Here is a 16,679-nt window from a genome sequence, read left to right on the forward strand (position 1 = left end):
GTAATATACAAAACCAGAAATTACTAGGGAAACTCAGCAGGGCTGGCAGCATCTGTGGAGAGAGAAACAGTTAACATTTCGAGTCTCGCGACTCTTCGCCAGGAGGCAGTTTCAACTTGCTGAGTTTCTCCAGCGATTTCAGTTTTGGTTTCTTTCAGATCTCCAGCGGTTCTTCGGTTTTTTTTATAGAGTCTTGATCACTAGACTCGAATCATTAACCCTGCCCCTCTCCCTATCTCTCTCTACAGATGCTGCCAGACCTGCTGAGTTTCTCCAGCAATTCTCTGAGTTTGTTTCAGATTTCCAGCATCCGGCTTTTCGTCTTATTTCACACAATTTGTGAGTTCCTCGGGATGGGAGAAAACTTGCAAAAGAAAAGTTGTGTGGAAAAAAAAGAGTAATTGCAGCATTTGAGTAACTTGCTAGCTTGAGAAAGGATGAGTGAACTTTTCCTTGAGTTGTAATGCTGCTTTGTGACAGGGACACACCTTCCGGACCCTCAGAATGACATTGGTCATAGCTTTCCAAAGAATCACATGGAAAGTTTCGGGCCAATTGCATCGCAGTTTGTATTGAGAAAGCCATACTCCCTCCAGACTTTACTCCCCCTCCAAAAAAGTTCCAACATTCAGAACAGTCACTTGTCGCTCGCACCTTTATTTGTATTTGTGTCTGTAGCTGCTTGGAGTGAGAGGCTATCTCTCCACATTGGACTTGCCCTGTGTTGCTCACTCCCATCATGTTCCCCAGTCTGATCCCAACACCGTCAGTGTCCTGGGAAGAACCGGCCTCACTCCCTTTTCTGAACTCACCACAGCTGCCCGCGTTCCACAACTTGGGCAGAAGTTTCCTCATTGACAATTTGCTCCGGGTGAATGGCCCGAGCGCTGGAAACCCTTTCCCAGTGAAAGTGCCCCAAACTGCGGAACAAATCAGTCCCTCGGGAGGTCCCCGTTCAACAAGACCCTCCTTTCAGCAGCTCGTTAACCCCTCGCCTGCGCCAGCCACCTCCAGCACTCAAACTGCCTCCTACCCTGAAATAGGTAAGATTTCACTTCTTTATTTACTCAGCAGACCACATCAATGTTACCGCAATTTATCAATGCTGCAGTATTTTTGACAGTGCCATTCCTGAGTTAAATCTTGTGTTTGCATCTGACCTGTAAGTGTGCCATAAACAGATGCCCCTGTTTTATATTGCTGCTGCTATTTAGTAAATAAAAGAGCTCTGTCATGGGCTGACTTGTAATATTTGGAAATTGCCCTTGTATAATTTTGCAATTTACTTCATATTCTAAGCCAGAGTTTGATGTAATTTTATTGCAAATTATTTAAATGCTCTTGTAGAAAAATAAAATAAAATTCCAAAAGCTAACAGTACAAATTACAGCTAAATTGCAAGTTGTGTCATTTTGGCACTGAAAGTGAAGCAGATAAACGGCAACACAAAAGTAGTGGTATGAATCAAAATTAAATTATTCTGAATCCAAGATGACTGTCCCAGGGTACTTGCCAATTGCATTCAGCATGAAGCCCAATGTCGTTCCAGCCCACAGCAAAGCCATTATTCGGGTCTCCTAGGGCAGTTTAGTACTGTAATGGAAATAGGAACACCCATGTCATTTCTACAAATAGAAATAAACTTTTAAAAATGTACATCTGTGTGAGGACAGGCACTGTATTGTTTGTGTCTCTGATACATTGACCTGCCTGTTATTTCTATCAGTATAGGATAACCTATTGTATGTTTGACACAGAGTCTACAGCACAGAAACAGACCCTTCAGTCCAACCAGTCCTTGCCAAACAGAATCCCGAACTAGTTATTGTATAAAACATGAGTTGACGAGACTCTTATAGCACAGTGGTAATGCTCCTATTTCTGGGCCAGGAGGTCTCTGTTCAAGTCTCACCTGCTCCAGGGTACGTAATAACATCTCTGAACACAATAACCTATAAACCACGAGTTCCCTGGGAAGCTCAGTTCTGTCAGTATGACACACTTAAGTTAAAAATCACACAACACCAGGTTATAGTCCAACAGGTTTAATTGGAAGCACTAGCTTTCAGACTGCTGCTCCTTCATCAGTTACCTTCTCTTCTCCCCAGCACCACCACCTCCCTCCCCCCCCCCCCCCCCCCCCCCATTTATTTCTGCACCCTAGAGGCTCCCTGCCTCTATTCCTGATGAAGGGCTTTTGCCCGAAATGTCAATTTTCCTGCTCCTCGGATGCTGCCTCCCCCAACCTGCTGTGCTTTTCCAGCACCACTCTGATCTAAACTCTGGTTTCCAGCATCTGCCGTCCTCACTTTTGCCTAGTTGATTTTTAACTTTGTACACCCCAGTCTAACACCGGCATCTCCAAATCATGACTATGACACACAGCATTGTTACTTTCTGCAGCATCATTGAAACTTGATTTTGCCCATTTCAAGCTTGTTTCTGAATTGAGAAAGCTGGCCTGATGTTGTTTGGATCCACTGCACCGATACATGAAACCAAAAGGGCAAAAAGCACCATTCTATAATCCCTGATATGGTCAGATGGTGTTCATCCATTCTGACAATGCCATGTATCCAGTGACGTTTCTGAAACACCACCAGGCTAGCTGCATCACCTAATTTGGAGAAATAGGTTCAGCGTTGCATCAAGATGAACTATGGGATGTCGCCAAGAGATGTGAGGTCACCTAGTGAAGATCATCATTGTAACAAAGTTTGAGGTTCCTTAAATGTGTATTTGGAGTTCAGCCAACTTCTTGAAAAATTTGTTTGTAATGTAACCTGCACTTGAATGGAACAGGACTGTTGCAGATTGGTGCACTCCAAGGTGCAGAACAATGTGCAGAAGCATTAAAACTGGGAAAGGGCAATTGGGAAAAGCCACCTTCCCTGAGGGCTTTCAGTGACAGAGAGGCTGGAACATTGGTGAAACTGCTCAGCTGTATGGTCACATGTAGTGAAAACCGTAAATATTAATTGCAATTGTAAATCCAGTAATATGCAGTGTTGGAAGAAATTTAATTGGTTCACACCTTGACGTAATATCAACTTTGGAATGTCATGTAATGGACATTTATAAATTTTATGAATGAAATATATTTTGGGAGGGGAGGGAGCGGAAGTTTAGCTGAGAAGAGACTCAAAATATGCTTGTACCCTTGCATAGACCTCCATTTTCCTTAACCAGCAGGATAATTTAGATCCATTTGTAGCAACCCCAAAGTACTTTTTGCAAGTCACAGAAATGTCTGATGATATAAAACAAAATACTGTGGATGCTGGAAATTGGACACAAACATTGAAAATGCTGGAGAAACTCAGCAAACTTTGGCAGCTTTTGTGGAGAGAGAAACAGAGTTAATGTTTCAACTCCAGAAAACTTTCTTCAGGACGTGAATGAACAGAACGTGTGATGACACATGTTATACCAAAAAAGGGACTGGGGCTGTATTTTTAAAAAAAAATTATTCCCCAAAAAGGTGCTTGAAATCTCATTCAAATAACTCCAGCATTTGCACAAAGAATGTAAGCTTTCTCTTGAAAATGCACTTTAACTGATAAAGGTTGTTTAATTAATGTCGCCTTTGTAATATTTAACCAGCCATGTTATAAAGTTTAAACTTCAATCTTTCCCAAAATTTAAAATGCCATTTTTAAAAAAATCCTGCTGTAAATATATTTCTTAAAAATTGAAACAAAATCACAAATTATAGAGAAAATTTGAGTTACGGAGACAATAACACACTGGAAATATTCAGCTGTCTGACCGTCCAACATTAATTTTCCAGACTCTGATCAATCTGTTGTGTAGTTTCAGCATGTTTTTTTCCAAATAAATTGGAAAATTTCATATGCTTCCCTGCAATATTCATAAATGAGCCAAGGGGAATATTTTTCTGTCATTCCGATGAAGTTATGGATTACCTTTAAACTTGATGGTGAAGAATAATTGAAACATTGATCCCTGCAGTTAAACTACAGACTCCACATCAATGCAACATGGCTCTAAAGTGATAATAGATGGATGTAAGTTGTCTCAAATTAAACAGGGAGTGATTTCCTCTATTGGGCCAGTTTCATTGATTTGATTATGTATCAGTTTCAATTGTTTTTCAATGTCACATTTCAAATGTTTACTGGAGTAAGTATTAAAGAATAATAAGATGGTCCATGATCTTAAAGATTTCATAGGATTTGTTTGTTGGGAATGGGAGCTCGTCTGTTCTCTGCTTACTTCCAGAACCATGTTATTAAGAATTAAAAGCAAAGAACCCTGAGAATATATCAGAATCTCTGTAAGGGAACCCATGAGGGAGTTCTGTGCAGTTTGGCAAATAACCTCATATAAGTAGATTTATCACTTTCTTACTGAAGAATGTAAGACGAATCAACCTCTTATGCTTCAAATTTAATGTGGGAATACCTTTTAATTGTTTTTTTATATATACTGTGAAAATATTTTGAAGTACTTAAAGGTACCTACTTTGAGCCTGAATTCATTTTTTAATTTCCAGTGGATAGAGATTCATCAGATGCTGATATCCCATACTTGATCAGTTTTCTTAGGTCTGGCTAAGCATTTTGATTAACAAAACAACTAGGTCACTGTATTAATGCACCAGTAAGACTCCAAGACCAAATAAGATGCATCCAAGGATACTAAGAGAAGAAAGGATGAAAAATGTGGAGGCTCTGACAGTAATTTTCCAATTATTCATGGATACAGGTTTCTGCTGAATGACTGTAGAATTGCAAATGTTACGTACCTTTAATCAATAAAAGGTCAAAAAGATATGCCCAGTAACTACAGACCACTCTGTTTAGGCTTGATGATAGGAAATGTTTAGCAATTATGATTCAGGACAAAATTAACAACCAGTTGGGCAAATACAGGTTAATTAAGAAAAGCCACTGAGGCAAATTATGCTTAATAACTTGAGTTTTTTTGATGAGATAATAGAGAAAGGATGGATATGGCTGATGTTGTGTACATTGACTTCTAAAAATTTGAGAAGAATGAACAAAGTTAGAGACTCACAAAATGGATATAAAATTTACCAAGTGAGGGAAAGTAGACAGTATCAGTGACTAGTTCTGGTTTGGATTGGAGGAATGGTTATAGTGGGGTTCTGCAAAGTATTGGTGTTTGGATTTCTGCTTTTCCCTACAAAAATGAATGACCTAAACATATGTATCTAGAGCTCAATTTTTGAAGTTTGATTATGAAATAAAACTTGAAAATATTGTGAACGGCAAGAAGGAATTGTTAAACTTCAAAAGGGCGTCGGCTGTGTGGATAAGTGACAGATGAAATTTAATGCAGAGAAATGTGAAATGATTCATTGTGTTGGTAAAAGAGGAGATAAACTACAAAATAAAAAGTACAATTGTAAACAGAATGCAGTAGCAGAGGGATCTGGGGATAAATGTGCACAGATCATAGACAGTGACAGGAGAACTGTGCTGGAATTGTTTTTTTCGCTATGTGGACAGTAGAGTTCTATGAGCAATGGTGACTCTGGGACCCAGAAGTTAGTGTGTTAGCATGTTGAACTTCCTAGCAGCTCTGCGGCTGTGTAGCTTAGAGAGAAAGTGTGATGAGAGAGAGTTTGTTCGATCACCCTATGAAGTTTGTATGGTATGATCTGCCTGTACTGCACGCAAAACAAAGATTTTCACTGTACCTAGGTACATGTGACAATAATAAATCAAATCACCTAAAAAAGTTTAATAAACTATTTAGAGTGTAAAATGCTAGTCTGCCTTAAATTGGATATTGCGCCTCATTCTTAGCACCACACTTTAGGAAGGATGTATAAATGTTAGAGAAGATGCAGAAAAGATTTGTAAGCAGGGTTCCAAGGATGAGGGACTTCAGTTCCCTGGGACTACAGGAAAGTAATGGTGACATTATGGCCTGAATGGTCTCTTTCTGTGCTGGAACCATTCTTTAATTCTAAAAATATTCAGTGCTAAGAATGCTAAACACCCAACAACAAAAAGGCTTACACAATGCAATGTAGTGTAACACACCCAAGAAACTCAAATTATTTTGCTCTTTGTTTTACAGCACATGTTGAGACACTAGAGTTGTGCAGAATATTTAACTGTTAATCAATTTGAGAAATATTTTTGTAGCTTTTATCATTTTAGGTTGGGTGAAGAACACTGAACAAACTTATCTCATTTTGTTTTGGTTTAATATTTGTAGCTTTATCCAAGTGTTTCCTGCCGACTTTCCCCCAGGTCTTCCTGGCTTGCTGTGGTGGGTCCTGTCAGCAGTCGATCTCCCCCACTGCTTTTCCGAGTAAGTTTTTGTACGGCATCAGTAATGCTTGATTTGTTTTGTATACCGTAGCAATACGATTTCATGTGGTCTGAAAAATGATTACAAGTCAAATGCCACGTTTCAGCCTCACAATTAACGTGTCAATGTATTAATAACTCAGTCTTCTCCTTGATGTTTTTAAGTTTCCAAAGACTTGTGTTCTTTACAATAGTATTGCAAAAATTTTTATCTTATTTAAAATGTATGAAAGTAATCTATTGTTTAACACTTAATCTAATCCAATGTTCGTACTATAGTAATTATATCTCAATTTACCCTGGAGGGGTAAAAGATAACCTATATTTAAATTATTTAAAATCAATAACATCCTAAATAAATTAGGGGAAGGATTAGTATCTAATTAAATATTAAATTCATTCAACACATTAGTGATACATTTTGAGATGTTCGGTTTTCTGAAGGCTTTAAATCAAATGACTGTTGAGTGAATTCAGATTTGCAGTGACTAAATAGCTTTTAAAAAAAAACAACTCAAAAGAAGAGTTGCCAACTTGAATGCTTCTTGACAAGTGAAGCAGCAAATTCTGGCTGTTTAATGAGCTGAGACTCTCTGAGATGTTTTCAGGGGGCTGCCACTTTCCCACAGAGCGTTTTACATGGCTGTGGCTGCCATACAATGGCCAACAGGACCATGACCAATTGCCACTTTCACTTTCTTCATCCACACGCGACCTCGTCACTATTTTTTCACAGTGCAGATGAACTTTCCAAATCAGCCTACATTAAGAAAACACTGGAAGGGGGTCAAGTAGCCTTTCGTACTGCCATAAATAAAGCTCTGTTCGCAAGTCTTAGCTTCTGTCTGTCACATTCCATTTGGGGGAATTCTGCAAACTGCAATCATTGAAACATAAATTAAATTGACTTTTATAGACTTTCTTTAACAGGTCTGGGTAGACCGTTATGTCCACCTGAATACAAGTCAGTGGTTGAACAGAGCTTAGAAGCAAAGACATGGATAACTTTTCTGATTGTATGATTCAATCTCCATCCAGCCAAAAACCCTTGCTCTCTCATCCCAACAACTGGTTGCTGTTATACTGTGCTCCTTACAGGGGAAAGATGCTTCCAAACCTATAACCAGGAGCAGAGGAAAGTCAACAGAAAGCAGGCAGGGAAAACAATGTAGAATTGGACAGAATGTTTAGCAGGCTCATGAAAGCAGAATGGGAGTAAGTAATGGATAGGGATTTTAGAAGGTACATTCAAAGGGTAGGGATATAGTGGCCCAGAGAGGGTTTGCTCGTGATGGAGCAACAGAGGCAGAGAATCTAGAATTGACCTACAACCAGAGTAGTGCAAATATGGGCATGGGACTGAAAGTGAGTCTCAGAAATAGGATAGGATGAGGCATTTAAAGGAAGACAACTAGGTATGCTTTGATATTTGGGGAGTTTGGTAAGATCCAACCATTGAAACTCTAGCTTCACTCAGGGAAGGCTATGACAGCAGCATTATAAAGGATTTGCAATGCATAGAGGATGAAAATAGTGGGATGAGGGAAATGCTGTGGTTTGAAAAGTTACCAAATTCTGATGTGCTAAAGATATAGATTAGATTCTCACTGGTACTTCATAAGTTGCAGTAAATGGAGAAATTGCTTTATTAGTTCTTGGAACATTAACTGATATTAGTCAGCTCCAGTAAGTGGAAAAATTAGTGTTTACTTATTGTCTATTTTGTCTTCATGATGTAGTATAGGTTCCTCTATAACTTGTTGGGTCAGTTTAATAAAGGAGCTGCTGTAAAAATAGTAAAGATTCTTCTCCATTGACTATCAATCTTTCTGCATTTGTGAAACTTATGAAATTAATGTAGTTGAATGAACTGGAGTTCCTCAGGGTAGAGTCCAATGTCCAACCATCTTCAGCTAATTCATCAATTATCTTCCTTCGTTCAAAAGGTCAGAAGTGAAGATGTTTGCTGATTGTGCATTGTCCAGCATAATTTGCAACTTCTCAAATACTGAATCAGTTCATGTCTGAACTTAGCAAGACCTGGACAATATCCAGTCTTGGGCTGACAAATAACAAGTAACATTCACACCACACAAATGCCAGGCAATGCTATTATCAATAAGAGACAAACTAACCACTGCCCTGTGACATTCAACGGTGTTACTGTCACTGGATCCCCCGACTATCAACATCCTGTGATTACCATTGACAAGAAACTGAACTTAACTAGCCACATAAACACAGAAACAAAAACAGAATTTGCTAGAAAATCTCAGCAGGTCTGGCAGCATCTGTGAAGAGAAATCAGAGTTAACATTTTGGGTCCAGTGACCCTTCTTCAGAACATATAAACACAAAGGGTACAAGAGCAGGTTAGAATCTAGAAATCTGCAATGAGTAGCTCACCTCCTGACTCCCCAAAGTCTGTTCACCATCTACAAGGCACAAGGCAGGAGTGTGACAGAATGCTCCCTACTTGCCTGGATGATTGCAGCTCCAACAACACTCAAGAAACTCGTCACAATCCAAGACAAAGCAACTCTCTCGATTGGCATCATGTCTTAAATATCACCAGAGACTCAGGAGCAGCAATATTTGCCATCTGCAAGATATACTGCAGAAATTCATGAAAGCTTCTTAAAAAAACACATTCCAAATCCGCTACCATCCAGAAGGACAAAGGCAGCAGATACATGGGAACACCACTCTCTGCAAGTTTCCCTCCAAGCCACTCACCATCCTGACTTGGAAATATATCGCTGTTCCTTCATTGTCACTGGGTCAAATTCCTGGAATTTCCTCTCTAAGGGCATTTTGTGTTCAAGAAGGCAGCTCACCCCCACCTTATCAAGGACAACTAGGGACAGCCAGTGATGCCACATTCCATAACTCACCAAAAACAATCTTACAACTATCTAGGGGTTGTTTGCAGATGGATTGATGCAGATGGATTGATACAGATGTCAAACATATAATGGAAACATTAGTTATATTGCACTCTTACCTACACTAATGACATAACTGACATTAGGAATCATTTTTATGTAGTTATGAATGTAATAGCAATTTAATATGTGCTTCACCTTGACTTTCAGTAGCATTAAGCTTAGTTTCATGAATAAGATCTATTTAAATCCATTTTTGCATTAAATTGGCTAATTAATCTATCTTTCTAAACTTCTTTTCTACGTTTCACCTCCTTATAATTTTTTTCAATAAGATTTTAATTTAACACTTCTATTTGCTTGATGTTGCAGGCCGCATAATGTTTTAATTAATATTTAATTTGTGTACAGATATGTGAGTGAGACTTCCAATGAGTGTCATGATTGGATTGTTCTGATGGTTCATGGCAATCATAGCTCTCGATACATGTGTTTCAAAAATTTATTGACATTATCATGTAACGTAAAAAAAAATTCTGAAACAATCACCTCCAAACAAAAAGACGGTTATAGGGTAATCTATTAATTAGTGTCTATTTTAAGAGACAATATCAAAGCTTAAACACTTGAACGAAGAGACTCTAGAATAGATGCCCTACAGTATGGAAACTGGCCCTTCAGCCCTACAAGTCCACACCGACCCTCTGAAGGATATCCCACCCAAACCCATTCCTCTACATTTACCCCTAACCGACACATCCCTGAACACTTTGGGCAATTTAGCATGGCCAATTCACTTAACCTGCACATCTTTGGACTGTAGAAGGAAACCTGAACACCTAGAGGTAACCCAGGCAGACACTGGGAGAATGTGCAAACCCCACATAGACAGTTGCCTGAGGCTAGAATCAAACCCGGATCCCTGGCGCTGTGAGGCCATAATGCTAACCACTGAGCCACCATACCGCCCTCTAGCTTCTGCCTCACTGTTATTAGACTTCTGAATGGACCTCGTTAATTTTAAATTTAATGTTGATCTCAATGTCTGTGAGAAGATTTGTAGCTCGGGTGCTCGTTGTTGTGGTTCTGTACGCCGAGCTGGGAATTTGTGTTGCAGACGTTTCGTCCCCTGTCTAGGTGACATCCTCAGTGCTTGGGAGCCTCCTGTGAAGCGCCTCTGTGATCTTTCCTTTGGCATTTATAGTGATTTGTACCTGCCGCTTCCGGTTGTCAGTTCCAGCTTTCCGTTGCAGTGGTCAGTATATTGGGTCCAGGTCGATGTGCTTATTGATTGAATCTGTGGATAAGTGCCATGCCTCTAGGAATTCCCTGGCTGTTCTCTGTTTGGCTTGTCCTATAAAAGTAGTGTTGTCCCAGTCAAATTCATGTTGCTTGTCATCTGCCTGTGTGGCTACTAAGGATAGCTGGTCGTGTCGTTTCGTGGCTAGCCACACATGCAGATGACAAGCAACATGAATTCAACTGGGACAACATTACTATTATAGGACAAGCCAAACAGGGACCAGCCAGGGAATTCCTAGAGGCATGGCACTCATCCACAAATTCAATCAATAAGCACAGCGTCCTGGACCCAATATACCAGCCACTGCAACGGACAGCTGGAACTGACAACCGGAAGCGGCAGATTCAAACCACTATAAATGCCAGAGGAAACATCACAGAAGCGCTTCACAGGAGGCTCCCAAGCACTGAGGATGTCACCTAGACAGGGGACGAAATGTCTGTAACACTAATTCCCAGCTCGGCGAACAGAACCACAACAATGTTGATCTCGCTCTCTGTGCACCTTCATTGCAGCCGTAACATTATATTCCTCACTATTACTCTAATTCACTTTGTATGGTATAACCTGTCTGCACTGCACACAAAACAAAACTTTTCATTGTACCCGGGTACACATGACAATAAGAAGGTTCATACAGTTTGCTGCAAAACAGAACACCAGCACAATATTTAATTCCACCTTGCATCCGTGCATGAATTTATTTTTAAATTTGGTTTGTTATAAACAGGCGACTTTGCAAAATGTGAAACTAAAACAGTTGTTAAAAATGCCTGATACACTGAGTAATAAAGACAGAATTTGACTTGGCCAGTCAAAAGGAATCAAATTCCAACTGGGATGCTCACAAATTACAAACTCTGCAATTGCTCATCAATTTTAGATCCTTAAATTGGCTTTGGTAAGAGTTACCCGCAATAGATAACATGGATTATCAAGTACTCCTGATGGAATTTGTTTAAACCACAGAAATAGGAATAGGAGTAGACCACTCGGCCCCTCGAGCCCACTCCACTCCAGTTTGTGTTCCCAGAGCATTAGCCCACAGCTCTGCTAGGCCAGTGACATTCCAATCATCTTCCTCAAAGATTAATTAGTAAGTGGGAGTTTTGCAGGTCAGTTCTGAACATTTCCTACAGACCTAAAAATGTTTATTATGCTCTTTAGTTAGCAGCTCTTTCAGGAGCTGTGACTTTCAGCTTTGGCCCCAGGTTAGTCACAGCAAAGTGCGAAGAGGAATCCTACGGAGAGTGGTGTTTTCTGAGGAACAAAGGAAAGCATTGGAGAAAACCTTTCAGAAACAGAAATACATCAGTAAAACAGACAGGAAGAAACTGGCCACCCACCTTGGGCTGAAAGATTCACAGGTAAGATCTTTTAGCATTGATGGGATCAGCTTGTTTAATTGGCTGGTTTGCACTCACGCTCTTGCTCTAATGAGAGACCAGTCCTTTGGAGTTCAAGTACCTTTATGTCAGCATCTTAACCTGCTTGGTGAGCAATTAATAGAAGCAACAACTTACGTTTATACAGCATGACTTTGAAGTAGTCAAAAATTTCGAGATGCTTCCCAGGAGCATTAGGAAGGAAAATGTGACACTGAGCTGCCTGAGGAGATATTGAGTTCAATGATCAAAAGCTTGGCAAAAGAAGTGGATCTCAAAGAGTGCCATAAAAAGGGAAAGTGAGGCAGAACAGAGAAGTATTGGCAGTGTGTTCCAGATCTTGGCGTCTAGACAATTGAAGGCATGGCCACCGTTGGCGGAAAGTTGATTAAAAGATATCACGGAACCACAGAATAGTTACAGTGCAGAAGGAGGCCATTTGGCCCTGTACCTGTTCTGGTCACTAGTGACACTATCCTGTTTCTTCCCCATCTCCCTGCACTCCATTTCCATCCAAATAACTATCCAGTGCTCCTCTTGAATGCCCTCAATTGAATGTGTCTACCCCACAGTGTATTCCAGACCCTAACTACTCACTGGGTGTTAAAGTTCTTTTCCACATCATCTTTGTTTCATTTGCACATCACTTTGAGCCTGTGCCCTCTTCTATTTATTTTCTTTTACAAGCAAGAACAAGCTCTCCCTATCTAGTCTGCTTGGCCTACTCATGGTGATATGATCTTTATGGTCATTGTTTGTATTTCAAGACTATGATAGGCCATTTGGTCCCTTGAGTCTCCTCTGCCATCCAATTAGATCATGGCTGATCCAACATTCCTCACTTTCCTTCCTCCATAACCCTTAATTCCCTGACTTCTCAAGAATCTATCTCAACCTTAGGTACACGCAGGGACTCAGCTGAACAATCCTCTGTGACCAGGAGTTCCAAAGACTCCCTGAGAGAAGAACCTATTTCTCAACTCAGTTTTAGATTGGTGGCCCTTAATTCTGAGATTGTGCCTTCTGGTCCGAGATCTTCTATGAGGGGAAAGCTCCCTCTCAGGATACAACTTCATATGTGCAAAGTTTGCAGTAGTAGTATACAGCAGGGTCATTTTCATGTTATAAAGAATATTAATTACACAGAACTTTAAAGGTGCTGGATTTTACAGGCCTAACTTTCCAGAAGACTAATTCACAATGTGCTCCATTGGCTCCTGAACCACACACTCCCCTCTCCTGTTGGGTGAGCGTGTTAGTTTAACATATACTTGCCTAAGTGTGATTGGGGGAAAAGCCCCTGTCCATGTACACCATGCATTTATTTCCTTAAACTGATGGATGCAAGGGCTGCTGAAGATGTTTATTTCAGTGTCAAAGTCTGTAATCTTGTTGTCAAGACTGGTGTTGGGCTCAGCAATCATGAAGGAAGCATAGCGAATAAAGAAGGAGAATGGACATTTTTCAGCAGCGTGCTTTAGCAAAATACCTCAATGGAGAACAGAACACCAGCCTCCAATGTAACATTGATGTTGGATGTTGGGTACTCACTTTGTTGAGAGTGGGTACAAATCCGCTTTATTCGATGTTTGCCCTAATTGGAAAACCTAGACGTTTTTCACATCGGGTTCAATTGTGAAAGCATATCTGGGAAATCCACAAAAGCTTGGGATTTTAGAGGTGCTCAGTATCGATCGATATTGTGATTCAGGCAAGGAGCTCATTTACTGAGACATCATCTAAGCATTTTACCCAGAGATAAAACCATTAGGGACCTGGACCACAGGAAATTTTCCACTGTATTGAATGCAGATAGATCACATCGCTAAAGTGCATGGTATGCAACTGTTTACAGTGCTACCAAATTGGGTTATAATTGCTCAAACAAAAGCAATTTAGTACAGATGCTGGAAATCTGAAATGAAAACCGAGCATGCTGGAGAAACTCAACAAATTTGGCAGCATCTGTGGGAAAAGGAAGAGTTTTAAGTCCAATATGACTCTTCAGAACTGAAGCGGTTTTTCCAGTGTTTTGTTTTCTGCATCCCTCCAGTTTCCATGCAGTAACATGACCTCAAACATCCTCATTTGTTTAGAGGACTGAGTGGTCCTTGTTTCAATTCTCTTGGAATATGTCATTACTTCCCAATGACTTGTTTAACCTTTATTGTGGTCCAAGTAATGAAGACTATACCCAGTCAAGGCAAAGATATTGCAAAACCTGCCAAGGCTAAACTTCAAATGGATTATTCTTTGATGTGCAATCACTGAAGAATATTACCAAAACTCTGACGCAAAAGTTCATTTTCTGATGAACTAAGTGAAATTTGTATATGATATTGCATTGGGATGTTTTTATCACGTTAGATTAGATTTCCTATAGTGTGGAAACAGGTCATTTAGCCCAACAAATCCACACCCGCCCTCTGAAGAGTAACCCACCCAGACCCATTTCCCTCTGACTAATGTACCTAATACTATGGGCAATTTAGCATGGCCAATCTACCTGATTTTTGGACTGTGGGAGGAAACACACACAGACACGGGGAGAATGAGCAAACTCCACACACAGTCGCCCGAGGCTGGAATCAAACCTGAGTCCCTGGTGCTGTGAGGCAGCAGTGCTAACCACTGAGCCACCATGCAGCCCATTTTGTTAATTTCTTAATCTAATCACTGTTATAACAGTGAATAATGCCAATTTCCACTGGTTGATTATAAATTTTACTATAAACAAAATGAAGAAAGAATGTTTGGAATGCAAACACGGTAACCCTCACAGTCAGAAGTGTGTGTGTGTGGGGGGGTCTGTCAGGATGCTGGGGTCAGTGAGGAGTGAGGGGGTGAGACAGTGGTTGTGCAGGGTGGTCAGTGAGGAGCGTGAGGGTAAGTGTGGAGTGTATGGGGTATCAGGATAATCTGGCATCAATGAGGTATGCAGGGGTCAGTCAGTAGTTGTGAGGGGTCAGTGAGGACCATAGGGGTCAGTCATGAGTATGGGGCATAATTGAGGGGTGTTAGGTTGTCAGTGAGATCAACTGCCTCCGTAAAGAGTAGGCTCAATCCTTATACGGACTGTGGTCATGAAGACCTATCTCCGCATCTTCCCCATGCTTGTGGAGCAGTATCCATTAAGATTGTGTCAGTGTCTGATGGAGGGAGATGTTTGTGGACCTTACCTTACCAGTCAGGAGCAAGGGCTTTAACAAGGAACATTACATCATTTTATAATGTTGTCACAAGTTACAATTAGCTGTTTAGTTTAAATGCAGTATTTAACTTGAAAAATTGTATCTGTTTACTACTTATCAGAAAAGTTTAAGACTTCAAAATTGAAAACATTCCATCCTAATTCTTCCCAATGATGAAATTATGATATTATTTTGATTAAGCTGCCTGTATAAAATGCAAGCTTAGTCTAAAACAGCCAAATCCTGGCTATACATTGCTACTTGCAATGCTAATACCAATGCTATGATGTGGAGGTGCCGGTGTTGGACTGGGGTAGACAAAGTTAAAAATCACACAATACCAGGTTTATTTGGTGGTACAAGCTTTCGGAGTGCTGCTCCTTCATCGGGTAGCTAGTGGGGCAGGATCATAACAATCAGAATTTATAGTAAAAAATCTTAGTGTAATGCAATTAAAATGATACATTGAACAAACCTAGATTGCTATTAAGTCTTTCATCTTTTAGAATGGATTGCAGGTTTTGGTTCATTAATATGTAAATCTCAGAACTTCTTAAAGTCACATTCTTGAGGATACTAATGCTGTCTTTGACATTTTCAACTCGAAAGGTAAAAATATGGTTCCAGAATCGCAGAATGAAATGGAGAAATACCAAGGAGAGAGAGCTGCTTACACAAGGATGTCTGTTTGAGCAAACGTTACAAGAGAAATCAGTTTCAACTTCTGACAACGCCATTCCAAACGTTCCTGAGAGAAAAGCAGCACACGTAGGACAGGCTTCGATGTGCAAATATGTCGCCATTTCAACGACTTCTCAGCATGGTCAGGCTGCTGAGGGCAGAGTGGCAGATCTGAAAAGAGAGGTAGCTCTGCATTCTGACTCTGCGCAGCACAAAAAGGACACTTGAATCTACTTCCCAATGGTTCCCTAATAATAAACAATCTCAGTGTTAATACCCTATTTCATGTGGTCTGTGTCTCTGGCTTTACTCAGTGCTTATGAGGACTGCACTCGTTTGGACACATTTTCAGCTGTTACAACACCAGTACATGAATTATAATGTGTCTACAGTAATGCTGATAATGCAACTTATCAGGTGCCTTTAAACATTGATTCAGGTAAAATGTTTTTAGGAAATGTCTTGACTGTAAAATACGAATACAGTTTTTACAAAGGAATAATATTCTTCAAATTGAACTTGGCAAATGTAACATGTTGTGCATGGACTATGTTGAGTTTTTATACAAGAAACACAAAATAAAGCAAACTTTAATATAGCCATAAACCTTGTTTTGAAGTTTAACATCAGTAAGCATTTTATAAAACTGACTCAACACAAACATCACTATGATATTTTTCAGGGTGCTATGGCCAGAAAACTATATCAGTCTTTGAGGTATGGAGACTGGAGATTTGCAAATATCCCACCCTTATTCAAAAGGGGAGAAGCCCAGTAACTACAGGCCAACCATTTGATCCTTGGTGCTAACTGAGGTCAAAATTAATCCTCACTTGTACAAATGTGAATGAATAAAGTAAGGATTTAGTCAGGCTAAACTGTATTTAACCAATACAGTTGAGCTTTTTGATGGGGTGACATAGAGG

General features: G+C 40.0%; 1 protein-coding gene across 1 annotated transcript; it reads left to right on the forward strand.

The window, feature by feature from the left end:
- The first annotated feature begins 641 nt into the window (after positions 1-641).
- On the forward strand, positions 642-16,271 carry LOC140457790 (homeobox protein DBX2-like). The gene is made up of 4 exons (XM_072551415.1): positions 642-1,043; positions 6,214-6,309; positions 11,664-11,863; positions 15,682-16,271. Exons 1-4 carry the CDS (start codon positions 740-742, stop codon positions 15,979-15,981), a joined length of 900 nt encoding a protein of 299 aa, XP_072407516.1. The 5' UTR covers positions 642-739; the 3' UTR covers positions 15,982-16,271.
- The last annotated feature ends 408 nt before the right edge of the window (positions 16,272-16,679 follow it).

Source organism: Chiloscyllium punctatum, chromosome 32 (genome assembly GCF_047496795.1).
Source record: "Chiloscyllium punctatum isolate Juve2018m chromosome 32, sChiPun1.3, whole genome shotgun sequence".
Classification (NCBI taxonomy): Eukaryota; Metazoa; Chordata; class Chondrichthyes; order Orectolobiformes; family Hemiscylliidae; genus Chiloscyllium; species Chiloscyllium punctatum.